The sequence below is a fragment of the Citrus sinensis genome, chromosome 3 (assembly GCF_022201045.2).
Source record: "Citrus sinensis cultivar Valencia sweet orange chromosome 3, DVS_A1.0, whole genome shotgun sequence".
Lineage (NCBI taxonomy): Eukaryota > Viridiplantae > Streptophyta > Magnoliopsida > Sapindales > Rutaceae > Citrus > Citrus sinensis.
This window is the reverse complement of record NC_068558.1, coordinates 5310596-5325382: the sequence shown is the minus strand read 5'-3', so window position 1 is coordinate 5325382 and position 14787 is coordinate 5310596. Positions and strand designations below refer to the sequence as shown.

The following is a 14787-nucleotide window of genomic DNA, read 5'->3' as shown; positions in this document are numbered from 1 at the left end:
ACGATTAAATCCATGAATGAATAATCTTTCTATTAAGAATATATATTAATCCAAGCCGATATAGATGGAATTGTTACCTTCGTTGTCTGCTAAAACAATCAGCCGCAAATTTTTTAAATTGACCATGTTTATCTGTGAACGCATAGTTGGGAGGAGTTTTATTAGATTAAATTTTATATATGAAGAGTGTTCCGGTGTGTGAGGTCACACATTTCACGTGTGGTAAGCTCCGATTGAGGAACTCTATTGTGGAGTCCATAACGCCCTATTGGGAGCTTGCCATGATGGAAGTCGAGCACCAGTTAATGCGAGTATGTGCAAACACACACACACACACACACACATATATAGTGTATTAAAAAATAACTTTGTTAAATTATATAGTTTAGCAATATATCCATATTTAAAAAAAAAAGTATATGTAACTCTTAATTTATTAAAGTCAAGATGTCAATTAAAAAAAATAAATTGTAATAAATAAATAAATAACACAAATTTTAATATATTAACAAATAAAAAGCATCAATTTGGAATAACAAGCCTGCTAAGATTAATCAGCAACCAGCACGAGAGGCCAGTCGGTCATCTTGAGTTTTACTTGGATACAGATTGACAACAAACCTCGCGTGTTGGCAGAAAACTTTAAATGAAAATTAAATTCTAGATAATAATTGCCAACTCCGCCAATCATTAAACCGTGCCCACTCTATTTGATTGATAATGATTCATCATCTCTCATAGCCCCTAGGGGTCCTCAGTCATTTCAACTCTCTGTCAAGGGCTTATTTGTAAATATGGTAAGCAACTTGCGTCGAAATAAGGAGATAAACATGGACTGGGTATTCATACAAAGAAGCACGAACTGTTAACATGCTCAAACGCTTAAACACCGACCGTCCGTGTACTTACATTTTGATTGGGGGATCAAGTTGAATCAGTCAGAGTGTGGCTAACACGGAGTACGAACGAGAGTGGGCCATGGGAATACGGGGGAGAGGGGTGGGATTGGGTAAGATTAGGGGGTTTCACTTCAAATGATTGTGAAGAAGAGGGTGTCGGAGCACGAAGAGACAAGATGACACGCAGGATCGTGCGGGGAGGAGGTGGGGTCCCGGTGGAGGAGTGAGCACGTGTCCCCAGGCAAGACATGTTGGGCCACGTGAGTAAGGGAGAAAGAGAGAGAGATGGATGATGATAGGTGATAGCAGGTTTTCGCTTCCTGACTTTTTTGCTTATTTCACTCACTCACCACGCACTCCACCCTCCCCACGTGAACTCCACTCTCCGATGCCCCCTCCTCTCTCACCCGCATTTGAACTTCCCCCAACAAAGGCCTCGTCTTTTAGCCCCGCTTCAAATTGGCTCGGCTGTATTTATTGAATTAGGATTTCTTTTTTAGATTATTAGAAATCATAGTATGATACTATGATTATTATATTTTTTTATGTAATATTTTAAATATTTTCATCTCAAGCATTAGATTACATTCACTTATTCAATTTTTAATATTATAGCTCATCAAAATATTTATTATTATATTTCATTATTTTTTAATAAATTAAGACGATCTCAATTGAGTAAGTAACAGTTGAGATATATTATTTAAAAAATATACTATTTTTCTTTGTTTAAACATAAAATTTGTATCATCGAAATAATTATTCTTTTAAATAGTAGTTTCAACTAATTCTAAGGCAGACGCTAAGTTACGTTTAACGTAACTTACGCTTCTTACAGTAACAGTACTAAATTTAACGTAACTTATACCTCTCACAACAACAATACTAAGTCTCATCAGTGGTACTGTTACTGTGAGAGGGCGTATCTTACGCCCTCCCTAATTCTAAATATATGTTAGAAGTGTTTTTTTATAGATATATATATTTGAGAGTTGACTTAAAAAATTCGTGTAGTTTCCATTATTCAACGTTTAAAAAAATAAAAAGTCACATCAAAATTCATTGTTGCATTCTTTTATTGAAAAGGAATATTTCACCTTTATCTCATCCTCCGTACCAAATTTGCTGGAAAAAAATCATTTTAGATTCTTTTTTTTTGAAAAAATAGATTTTTTGAATTGAAAAAAAAAGGAGAGATTACACTCAAATTGTTCATCGGCGGGGCTGTGCAAGCCGTCAGACGAATACGGCTCCATAAGCCCTCTGAAAAGTTTGATAGACAATAATGGCGGACCTTTCCGGTTGATACGCTCTGTCCTCGAGCGTCAAGAATACGCTTCAGTATGTCATCACATAAATCGTCGCCGCGTGAAACACACACTTGTACACGCGATTGAAAAATACGTTCCAAAGAATGAAAGGCCATTGTTTTATAATTTAAAAGGTTGAGAAAGTGACGCTTTTGTCATTCAACGCGCTCGTGGTAAAAGGTTCATTCAAAAGATCAAAAAAAAAGTGGGTCCCAGTTGTAGAGCGAAATCAAAAATTTGATCTGTCTGGTTCCGCACTTCCGCTCAATAACTATCCACTCATGATTTGATGGTTGTCTAGGTCTAGCTTTAACTGGCCTTGGATCTAATTATATATAACACAGAACAACGTGACCCCACTAGCACAAGCGATCTCAGCCTTTGGTTCGTGGCTAAGTTGGGTCGACGGCCGTTGATGGCAAAACAGGAAAGATGAGAAGTGTGTGAGGTGTTTTCAGTTGTCTAGTGACCCACAGTTCTTGAATGCCAAAGATTCGCGGTGATACGCATCTTTGTTCTGTAGTTGGATTCGGGGCAAATCGGTGACCTACATGGCACCGTTTTCAGGTTGGTGGGTTGGCAAAATTTTGCATCAATTATGTGTAATTCGTGGATGCAAAGATTTGAAGAGATTTATACATTTATGCACAAATGTTAAATTTGTTGAAAGTAATACTCGGTACCCTAAGTGTCATGTGGACTGTAGCATAATCTTTATTAACTAATTTATTTTTTTTTGGAAAGAGTAGCATAATCTTTAAGTAACCATTAACTGTCAAATGGTGCTGCACTGTCAAAAGTTAGCTGACCAGTTACACATGCTCAATGCCACATAATAATTTGCATTCAACGTCAGCCTAAGGTTCAGTCGTAAGATGTGTGAATCATGCCTTGATGGCTTATTGTCAAAAGCTTTATTGTTCACAAAAACATGTTAATGCCACTCCATGAGAATAAATAATAAAGTTGTTTGCTCATCATTTGCCTTGCCAAAACGGAAAAAAGGCTAGAGGCTGGCATTCAAGTTACCATGGTTAGTTTCAAAAACAAAAGAAGAAGTTACTATGGTTAAATGGTAACAAGTAAAGAGAAGTATAGAGGTGTGTGAGGAAGAGAGAGAAAGGGTGCGTGGACAAAAAATCAGAGTTAGGTATTATTTTGGGGGCAAAAGACATGATTGACATAATTGGCCTCCTGACAGAGAGTCATCATTGAACTTACAGAGACCCAACTCCCCATTCACTTCTTTCTATATAACTCCAACTCCCCTCTTACATTGATCATATTGATTAGCTATCGACTCTTCCTCTTCCTCTCTCTCTCTCTCTCTCTCTCTCTCCGGAGGCACAGAATTTCTCTTGTTACTCGAATAAAGAGCCGTTTGAGCAAGAACAAGAAAACACTTCAAATACTATACAAATACGTCAAATAATTTAAAGCTAGAGCTGTTTGAGCAAGAACAAGAAAACAGCCATGGCTGAGAAAGATGATCTGGGTTTGAGTCTTAGCTTGAGCTTTCCTCAAAATCACCATTCTTTACAGCTAAATCTCATGCCTTCTTCTGCTTGTTCCACTTCTCCTTCTGGTTTCAGTCTCCAAAAAACCCCTTGGAACGAGGCCTTATTCCCACCTTCAGGTGCGTTTTGTCTCGATTCCTGCAATTTTCATGGGTTAAAAGTCTCAGATCTGGTGAAACATGCATGTTTTTTTTCAAAAAAGAAAAAAAAATTCATTTTTTATCAGGTCTTTTTCCTTTTTCATTGATAAAAAAAATTGTACTTTCCTGCTTTTCATAAATTGCATGTATCTTTTTTTTTTTCTTTTAATCGTTTTCCACTCCATGATACTTTTCTCTTATTCACTCTCAGAAGATTCTCAAACTTGTTTCTTCCTTCCAGATCCAAGTTTCAGAAAATAATTTCACGACACTATATCTAATTCTTGATCGGACATGCAGATCCAAACTCTGAGTCTTGTCGCGCCGAGACCCGATCATTTCTTAGAGGAATCGACGTGAATCGATTGCCGTCACATGCAGATAACGAAGAAGAAGTGGGCGTCTCATCTCCTAACAGCACGATTTCGAGCGTTAGCGGCAAGAGAAGCGAGCGGGAACCTAATGGAGATGAGCTCGAAATGGAGAGAGCTTGCTCTCGTGGTATCAGCGACGATGAAGATGGTGACACTTCAAGAAAGAAGCTGAGACTTTCTAAAGATCAGTCAGCCATTCTTGAAGAGAGCTTCAAAGAGCACAACACTCTCAACCCAGTATGTATTTTGCTTCTCAGTTTCTGTTGGTTCTCCGAGAAAATGAAGTGAAATTGAAAAAAAAAGAAAAGAAAACTTTCCTTCAGTTTCTCATCAGCCAACCAAGCTGTAGTGTCCCTTTCTCAATCAATCGGTGTTTTCAGTAATTTAACTGACAAATGGGTGGTTTTTATTATCTGCAGAAGCAAAAGTTGGCGTTGGCAAAGCAGCTTGGTCTCAGACCTAGACAGGTGGAAGTGTGGTTCCAGAACAGAAGGGCAAGGTAAGATATTCTATCAAGATTTTAAGGGTATTTTGGGGTTTATGTTGTGTTTTATTTTATTTGCGAAGACTTGTGGTGAACTGGATTTATTTATTGCAGGACCAAATTGAAGCAAACTGAGGTTGACTGCGAATTCTTGAAGAGATGCTGTGAGAATCTGACGGAGGAGAACAGGCGGTTGCAGAAAGAAGTTCAGGAGCTGAGAGCACTGAAGCTTTCCCCGCAGTTCTACATGCAAATGACCCCACCCACAACACTTACGATGTGTCCTTCGTGTGAGCGTGTGGCAGTCCCACCATCCGCTGCAGCATCAGCCGTTGATCCGGCTAGGCCTACTCATCAGATGGCTGCTCCCAATCATCACAGACCCATCCCCATCAACCCTTGGGCCCCCGCTGCTGCCATCCCTCATGGACCCTTTGATGCACTCCGTCCTCGATCGTGATTGTATTCCTCATGCAAGGGCGTTATGGTCATTTTTTCAATGCATAAAAATGGTGCTCTTCTTGTAAAGGCTGTTGGGATGTGTGTTGTACGGAATGGATGGGGGCTTACATTTGTAGTTTGTTGCGTGCGAGATGATTATTGTTCAAAGTCTTAGGTCTAAGATATGGTCGGTAGTAAATATGATTTGGTGGGTCTTCCTTTGTTTCGAATTATTGACGACCCATCTGAATATGTTTTGAACTTATTGACAAGTATTAGTGTTAGCTTAATTTTAGTGCTAATTATTACTAATCCTTCTCCTTCTTCTTTGTCTTCCTCGGGTGTAAAGTTGAATGTCTACGCTCTAATTATTTAATTTGACCGAGTTCAGCAATCTTTCTTTTTATCTTTGTTTATTGTTCAGATGTTAGTGGCATGATTGCCGGATTTGGTTTCAAGTGGTGGGTTCATATTTTGTGTCAATCCCATAATAATTTCCATTGGTGAATGATTTGGTGGTTGAAAGTTGAAGATCTGGGCGATGGGCCCATATGCGCTCTTAGATTTTCAACATGTTTCATGATTTGAGGGGCTTTTGATTAAATACTCTCTTTTAACTTTCTGTTTTGACGAGAATATTAATTGTATGTACATTTTTTCTTGTTTCTTCTCACCTGCGAATGTATAGAACAGAGATGCCTTTTTAGTCTTTGTACCAAGTTTTTAGGTCAAATTATGTCATATTTTCTACCAAACTCAGATTTTGACGATATAAAACTAAAGGGCCTTTGAGCTCGGGAGTATACGTCTAGTAACATGTTTAATTCAAATAAAGATAAAACAATATAAATCTTAAATCTCGTCAAACTCGAAAATCACTAGATAGAAGATTAGTTTTTCTAAGCATAACTCTATTTTGATTATTTCGTTGAGTTCAGGTGAACTCGGAGCGGATCTTGAATACGAACGGGTTGGAGAAAAGGTATCCGGAATACGGATATTTTGTACATTCAACCCGGCCTGAATCATCCGGATTGCCTGGTTATCCTTTCGTACACGAATAATGAACGTTAAAGCATGATTCCATTAGTAAAGCATAAAAATTGCATTAAAAAAGAAAAAAAAAACTGATAAGTAATTACAATGATGATTGGTTTATCAAAATCGAATTTCCAAATTCTTTTATGAAGGCACAAAAAGGTTAGGTTTTCTTCGTCTCTGAAGTTGAAAGCATGGCTACAATGATTAATAATTGCTTAGGAACTCCTTCCCCCCCCCCCCCCAATATATGAGTGATGCTTGCTATTCTTGATTATGCTTTAACATGATATATATATTTTCTGTTTGGAATTTGTGGATTACGGCATGCTAGTTCAAGCCAAATGGTTTTTTTTTTTTGAATAATTGTTCCATGTATTATTTGGATTACTCTTGGAGCATATGCAGTGGTGATTTTACTTTTATCGACCGCATGTCATACTTAGCTCGATATTATGACATCCTATATCAGTTACTCTTGAATGCTGTAGTTCGGAAGACTCTTGTTAAACTAATATTTTTATTAAGCTTGACCTAATGATATAAACAAATGGGTCTTCGAGCCCAAGGACCCACGTCTAATAACATGTCCTAATTTAAAGAAGATAAAATAATATAAAAATTAATGTTCACGAAAATCAACTCCTACAAAATAGTAGATAATTTTCTTAGTTTAACTAATGATTATTTTTCTTACATAAATAAGCCACCACTCAAAAAGTCAAAAAAAAAAGAGGGAGAATATATTTTGGAGGAGGGATATAATATGCACCAAGCCTTTTTTTTTTTTTAACTCTCTTTTTTGTCCCTTATTATTTATTTGTTATTATGCCACTTTAAATCTCTTACTTAAGCATTAGAAGGTCTATTTCGATAACACCCTCGGGGATGAGTTATTTTTTTTATAGTATTCCTCTTATGGGTTATTGTTTCGTAGGATTCTCATAGCTCTTCGTTATTAACAATGACTATTATGAGGACATCAACCTCTCTCACAACCCATTTCCCAAGTAGAACATCTCTTTTTTAACCCTTGTTCATACGATCAAATTTTTAGTATCACAAATTATTTTTCTAATATAGTATTAGAGCTAAAGCCTCAATTATGTTTGAGTTGCATCACATGTAAACTGCGTGTTTCTTTCAAAGACCTTTAAGGATTGAGGTTATCATGACAAAGGAAATTGAGACCATATTGATGTGGTTAAGTAATGATAGCTTAGATATATGAAACAATTTTGTTTTGGCAGCTTGTCCCTAATCTTTCAAGTGGGTCAACTAAATATGTTATATTCAACACTAGCAATAACTCGAGTTGTTGGTTGTCATTTCTGTTAAAGCCAATTCTATATGGTATCTTCTTATCTGAAGTGAAGGTCTTGTATGATATTGAAGTATTGTAACTTTTAAAAATATACATGTTATAGAAAAAAATTATAATTATGAAATAAACGTTAATAGTATATAGTAAATATACTATTAGAAGGTTAAATAATGATAGTTTATATATATGTAACAATTTTGTTTTGGCAATTTGTCCCTAACCCTTCAAGCGGGTCAAACTATATAACTTATATTCAACACTAGCAATAACTTGAGTTGGTCTGTTGTATTTCTGTAACTTTTAAGCCACAACCACTGTATAAAAAAATTGTAATTATAAAATAAAAATTAATATTATATTTTAAATAATAATTTTCAAATATAAGTATAAAATCAAATGAACTTAGTTTTTAAGGTATAGCAGTTAGTGTTTATTAAATACTTTAATATTGTATTTTAAAAGTCACATATGTTCAACCTCAATTTTAAACATAGCCCAGAAGAAAGTGTGGGAAATGACAAGCGACATAGCATGAAACATTTTAATATTGTAATTTAAAAGGTATAGCTACCTAATCTCAATCTCAAAAGAGCCCAAAAAAAAGTTTGGGAAATAACAAGCACCATGGTTCAATTTTACCCTAAAAAGGAAACAAGCAAGAAAAGAAAAGGCGCACACGCTATACTTTTGATGGCAGTTATGAAATGCACTTTTAGTTCAACTTCCTCGGTGCTTTAAAGCTCTTTGGGAGCTGGTGTTGAAGCGTACTCGGCAAAGCTTAGCCTGGGTCCATTTGTTCTCATTTGCGGTCAGATTGGGTCAGCTAGATAATTGCATAATTGAACCCAATTCAACCACCATTATTGCTTTTTGAAAGACTGATATGCGTTTATAATTGGTTTTGGTATATCACCACTGTTCATGTTTCACCATCAGTGTGACAGCATTTTTTTGAAGTATAGTGAATGAACAGAGAAATTTGTCGACAAGCTGATCCCAACTCCTTGATTGCTAGTTTAAGTGTCTATTCACATCAATGAGCCAAGTTGATTCATCTCACTTCCGGTATTTAAGGTCAATTTTTGAAACTTAAATCTAATATATTATTATATAACTTAAACGATAATTCAAAGTTTTTTTAACCCAAGTAATATGACATTCACATTTAGATAGTGAAATAATGTAATAATCAATTTTTCTTAACTTGTATTCATTGATAATTGTGTTATGATTCATATCAATTTGTTAGGCAGATGTTTCGAATTATCTTGAAGTATAGCAGTTAGCCAGTTAAAATTGACTGAATTGAACTATCGACACCACTTTATTAATCTCATCAAATCCCTATTGTGTTTAAATTATATTTAAAAACGAATATAAATAGAATTAACCCCGCTTATATTAATTTTTTCTTGCTCTTTAAAAATAAAAAATAAAAAATAAAAAAGGTATTTTTTAATTTTTAAAGGGAGTAGTATAATTGAAAAGGGTTTCAAGAGGACTTTCGAGCGGTGCGAAAACTCAGCTCAATTCCTTGCAAGGGAGTTCATCATTTTGATCTGTCAGTGTTGCAGTATTCTTCACGCGGCCTATTTAAATGAGCCCAAGGGCAACTTAAGTCATTTTGGGTCAGGCCTAATTCTGAAATTTAAAGGCCAACTAGTGGATTTTCTTATGTTCACTTAAAGTTTGGGTGACAATATTCGACCCCTCTAATTTATCTCACCTGACTCATGTTTTAATTAATATTATTTATTTTAAAATTATTAAAAAATAAAAACTAAATATTTCTTATTTCTCAACTTTTTACCTCTCTTATTTTTTTTATTTTTTATAATTGATTCAAAATGTGAATCAAATACTAACTCTTAATCCAAAATTAAAAAAAAACTCAGTTTATCACAGAAAAGTAAAATCAATATCATCAATAATAGCAAAACATGCCACTTGTTCATAAAATTTAATAAAACTCAATATCAAAACTAACAATATGTTCCTCAAAAAAAAAAAAAAACTAACAATATGTTGGTGGAGGTGATGGTGAAAAAGATAGGGTTTTTTTGGGGGGGGGGGGGGATGGTTGGAGACAGAAAGTAGAAAAATAAAATCAATTTTTTTTTTAATAAGAGTAATTCTAGGAAATAATAAGATAAATTAAAAAGTTGGAGCTGGGGAAATAATTTGGGGTCAGATATCATTACTCCTCAAAGTTTTTAGTGAGTTTGGGCCATTAAAATAAGAGTAATATAGTATACTTTTTCAAGTACAACCTCATCCCAAAGTGTCCGGTGACATTCACCCATTTGTCAAATTTATTTAGAGGTAAATTTAGGATTATCCTCTTGTGAAATGATAATATTTAAAATATCTATCAAATTATAATAAATTTCAACTTATTCCCTCTTTTTTTTTAAAGGATAAGTAAATAATGGGGATAAATTGATGAATTTCTCTTGTCTTCTTAATAAAAGTAGGAGACAAATTGAGGTTTACAAAAATTTTAAGTTATTTTGAAGATTTGTCATTTCATGAAGGATAATATGCAATTAATCCATTTATTATCCTATTTAATGTATAAATGTTACCTCAATTGAGATGGATAAAGTTGGGTTGATATACGACTTGATATGCAATATTATTATTTTTAATTAAATACTGTCTATGTTATCATTTAAATTTTTATATACCAATTTTTATTTTTTTGGATTGGTTTGTTAAGAAATCATTAAAGAGTACACACTACACACTAAATCTAATAGAAGGAGGTGTACTGCGAGTGCTCAGGAATTTCTTGAAAGATTCTCATGCGTTACAAGGAACAAATTACTCGCAAGGAAGAGGAAGTGATGAGTTTGCTTCATTTGGGAGCAAGGATCAAATCAATGGGAATATGAATAAAATTTTCATACCTTTGAAATGGGAATCGTGTTATTTGAACGGAACTTTCATTTCTTTTATTTTTTCAGCAATGAACAGGATATTATTTGGACAAAAAATCTTGGCAAACTGCTGATGAAACAAACTATAACACCATGCGTATGAAAGGAAAAAGGCAAAATAATCAATTAAAATTAGAACACCTCATAGTTTTATTGTAGTTCATTTTACCAGCAGTTCGTCAACTTTTACTCTCTTTTTAATATCATTTTTCATCTGGGTTTTCATTTCAACTGAAGATAGACATAAGCTGTCCTCAGCATACAGTATGCTTTGCTTGCATGACAGATTTGTTCTGAAGATGCAGAGACCATTATAACAATTACAGCTAATGAACATGAGTTAATACAATAACCAACAAACAATGCACAGAAAGATTTCTGTTAAGTAATTGCCGGTTACATAATAGAATAAATACCCACCACATCTCTGTATACCAATTATCTTAAATTTGAAAAACCAAATAAACCCTCCCAAGATGGTAATAATAAAAAGCAAAGTTTGAACACAAAGATCAAATGCATCGTGTTGAAACTCTACAAGGGGTTGAATGATCTCATGAATCACCTCGAAGAGTTTCGACTAATTTGTGCACTCGATCTCTTGATTGATTCAATCCTCTGAAGCCTTATTTGCTCTCTGAATTTGGCTATGAACTCGTCAGCCTTCTTGTCGACATCAGGTCCTCCATCACTCACGCTGCTTGAAATTGAAGCAGCAGCTGCTTCATTGTTTGAGCTTCTATCAATGTTGGAAATAAATGGAGTTTCCCCCATAACATCCTCCTCCCCATCATATTCAGTCCCCGAGTCCTCATCAGTTTCCACGACAACCTTGTCGACAAATTCTTCCCTATCTTGCTCAGGAAATTGCATAAATGATGCGTTTGGCATAAAGTTGACACTTTCGCGTCTCAGCTGTTCAGTCTTGAATGATGTTTGATCAGTTTCTCTATCAGTTGATCTCATTGTCCTAACAGACTGCTTTGTTTCGGTAGTGAAGCTTCGATTCAAGTTCTTCTCAAATGAAGCTCCATCATTATCCAAACTAGAACTGACTTTCATCGTCGATGACCTGTACATCATTGGTGGCGGAGGTGGAGGAGGAGGGGGAGGCCGGTAAAAGCTCTTCTTTCTCACCAAATCCTCTGAACTCTTTGCCTGAGACTCCGAGGACAAAGAAGGCGAAGGGGATAACTTCTTTGGAGATGATAAGGACGGCGAAGGAGACAACTTCGGGGATGAAGATGTAGCGTTGGGCCGATTTGATCGAGGCATTTGAGACCTTAAAGACCGTGATTCGAGCCCGTTGAGATCAGTTTCCTCCACTGAGGGAGGCAGAGGATTCAGGGGAGGGACGGGACTGTCAACGTCTTCTTTCATTTCCATTCTTCCCGATCTTGTTCGCCATGGAATAGGAGATGGAAGCACAACATTTTCATTCAATTGCTCCTCCAATTTTACTTGATCAAAACCTCCCAATTCTCTATTCTTCCTCTTGTTGGAGTTGCTTGAAAACCTTCTGGAGCCAGAATTTGAACTTGACCTGCTAAGAGACTTGAATTCTTTGATGGGCTCAACGGTATCTGTATCCGAAACACGAGATTTTAAGCTCCTGACGGGCAGCAGGAGTGGTTTTTCGCCGCCGCCGCCGAAGCTTGAACAACTAACCATATGTTCTTGATCAAGAGCAGAGTGCTCTTTAGCTACAACAACCACAGGTTCGTTTCTATAGTACTGATTGCTCCATGTTTGAACCTTGTTTTCATCGGAACTCGATGAGTTTTCATTTTCATCATCAAAAACGGATGAAACTTGAAGAAATCTAGACACGTAGGTTTGTGCATTATCGAATTTTGTGTGATTGTTAGTTTCCTTTTCAGTTTCATCATTTCGATGACTGAAGAGGCCATAAGAGACAGCAATACCAACAAAGACAAGGTGCAGAAGCTCCCAGCTTCTTGTGAACAAACTTTGGTTGATGAATTCAGGAGCTTGTGAAGGGAAAAGTGGCAAAATAACTAAGAAAATTGAAGCTATGAGAGCTTTGTAAAAGAAATGTGTATAAAACTTACTTGGGTTTGCTTTGTTTTCCTCTGTTTTTAGCATCTTCTGCTTTGCATAGGGGTCCATGTTTGCCATTGAAGAAGGAAGAAGAAAAAGAAAAGAGAGGATTTTGTTGGTTGGCGTTTTTTTATCTTAAAGATTATGAGAAGAGGAAGAAGAATAATTGATCGAGGAGAGAAAACTTAAGGGCTAAGCAAAAGTGAAGACACAGGAAAGGAGAGAGAGTGAGTGGAGAGGAAAGTTTTTGGGGAGATGTGAGCTAATTTTAAGCTTTCTTTAGTTGCTTTTAATGGTTCTTTGAAAATGACACTAATAAGTAATGGCATCTCTCTCTTTTTGTTTGTTTATTGCTGTTTTTTTTTTCTCTCTCATTAGAATATAGCCTTTTTCTTGACTCAATTTGCTTGATGTGTGTGTGTTTTTTTTTTCCAATTTTCTTGAATGCGTTTCTATGGAGAAGATGCGGGTTCATCTGGTTGGACAGCAATGGCTAAATATGGTTATTATGGTAAGAAATTTATTAATTTTGATAATGATTTTATGGAAATGGTTAGATAAGTAAATTTTTCGGCTGAATACCACCAATTTTGATATCTATTAACTAAATGAGTCAAGACTAGAGATTCCCAAATTTTAATTTTTGAAATTGCTTTCTATGCATGCATTTATGTGGTTTAAGGATTTTAGAGAGTTCAATTCTCCAAAAATGTTCATTACTTTTGATTATAGAAGGGCATGAACCGAAGTGGAGTACAAGGACCGACCGCATTTCTAAAACAGTCTCAAAATGTTTAAGATAAGAAGGCTTTACATGAATCGAATTCGCTATATGTTTATCTGCTGCTTTTGCTCTTTGGTGTCCGCACAAAACAACTGGCGATTCAAGCCGGATAGAAGCTGGTAAGTTGTCCAGTCAAAGATCTACCCAACCTAGATCACAAGCATCAAAATGGCACCCTCAAATTTGCTGTTACTGTTATTGGTTAATGAGGAACTAATTGTACCCACTAATAAAAAAGGGTGGGAATTCTTTCAATGACTGATCCATAGCCATCTAATTTGGAGAATCTGAGGGGAGATATGCATTTTGGGGGAGGAATATGTATAAATATAACGCAAGGGACAAATTGGTTGCGTGGAGGCGGTCAGGATTCTTCTTTTGGACTGCGTACGCTAGCTTTCGGTGGAGCTCATCAAATAAAAATTTTAAAATTATCTATATTCAAAATATAAAAAAAGAATTTTGTGTCTGCAACTTTATTGCCTATTGCTTTTGTTTACCGACTTCCCTCTCTTCTGTCCTTAGACACAATGCCTCAAACAGACTTGGATTGGATATACTTAAATTTACTAATCAAGTCCTTTTCTTTAGTTGAAAAACACAATAGAGCATGGAAGGAACTGGTCATAGTGATATCTCAAAAATCAATCAGCTATGCAAATGCAATCCAAAAAGTTTATTGACCTAGAAAATTCTAGGTTTATTATTTACTATGTAAGTTTCAGATTATTCCTTTTTAAATTGACTATTTTTAAATTATTCGTCTACTTTTAAGAATCTTAAAATTAACTTTTTTTTAAGATTAAGGAAAAGAGTAATATTAGACATCTTAACAACGAAGTCTCAATTTGAGTTTTAAATGATGTGGTATTCATTCATTGGATGGTAGTCAAATTATTTTATAATTTAAAAAATTTACCATCTAATAAATGAGTGATAAATGATATTAAGCTAAAAAAGAACTCAAATGTTAGAATCTCTAACATTATTGAAGGGAAAATGAAAAAAAAAAGGAGAGTTGATGAAAGTTTGTTTGTCTTCTTAACATATATGAAAAATAAATTAAGATTTTTTTAAAAATAAAAGGGTGATTTTAAGATAATTTCTTCATGAGGTGAATTGTCCAAAATAATTTATGTAGCTTATATGTTTACCAACTTATTCCCATTCCAATGTGCAGTCAGCACTCAGCAGAATGTATTTTGCTTTCTAGCAGATACCAGGTATTTTGCCATACGCAAATATTTTATGTAATCTTTCTGTTCAAATGAGAAACCTAGAAGCTAGTAGAATAATGCTTTTCCTTCTTCCACTCCCCCCCCCCCCCCAATCTTCATCTTGTTCAAGAAATTTAGTAATAATTTGAGATGGAAAATTTTTTGGATGCTTTTATAGTATTTTATGTTCTCATTTGCTGTGTTTACTTTCTGGAGTGGGAATGAGGAGTGCAGATTCCTTCCACTTCAGTGTTTACTT

General features: G+C 35.2%; 2 protein-coding genes across 2 annotated transcripts; one reads left to right on the top strand and one right to left on the bottom strand.

Annotated features, from left to right (window-relative positions):
- Positions 1-3412: 3412 nt before the first annotated feature.
- On the top strand, positions 3413-5571 carry LOC102617860 (homeobox-leucine zipper protein HAT4-like). Its single transcript, XM_006477076.4, has 4 exons — positions 3413-3845; positions 4167-4477; positions 4660-4739; positions 4839-5571. The coding sequence occupies exons 1-4, from the start codon at positions 3683-3685 to the stop codon at positions 5182-5184; spliced, it is 900 nt and encodes a 299-aa protein (XP_006477139.2). The 5' UTR covers positions 3413-3682; the 3' UTR covers positions 5185-5571.
- Positions 5572-10793: 5222 nt separating this feature from the next.
- LOC102617569 (uncharacterized) lies at positions 10794-12817 on the bottom strand. The gene has a single exon (XM_025099373.2). It carries the CDS (start codon positions 12603-12605, stop codon positions 11028-11030), a length of 1578 nt encoding a protein of 525 aa, XP_024955141.2. The 5' UTR covers positions 12606-12817; the 3' UTR covers positions 10794-11027.
- Positions 12818-14787: the final 1970 nt, after the last annotated feature.

Bases quoted from the DNA above. Each gene is read 5' to 3' on its own strand.
- LOC102617569 (XM_025099373.2), bottom strand. From the start codon at position 12,605: ATGGCAAACATGGACCCCTATGCAAAGCAGAAGATGCTAAAAACAGAG.
- LOC102617860 (XM_006477076.4), top strand. From the start codon at position 3,683: ATGGCTGAGAAAGATGATCTGGGTTTGAGTCTTAGCTTGAGCTTTCCT. The intron at 4,478-4,659 runs GTATGTATTTTG...TATTATCTGCAG, and splicing joins AGCACAACACTCTCAACCCA to AAGCAAAAGTTGGCGTTGGC. The intron at 4,740-4,838 runs GTAAGATATTCT...TATTTATTGCAG, and splicing joins TTCCAGAACAGAAGGGCAAG to GACCAAATTGAAGCAAACTG.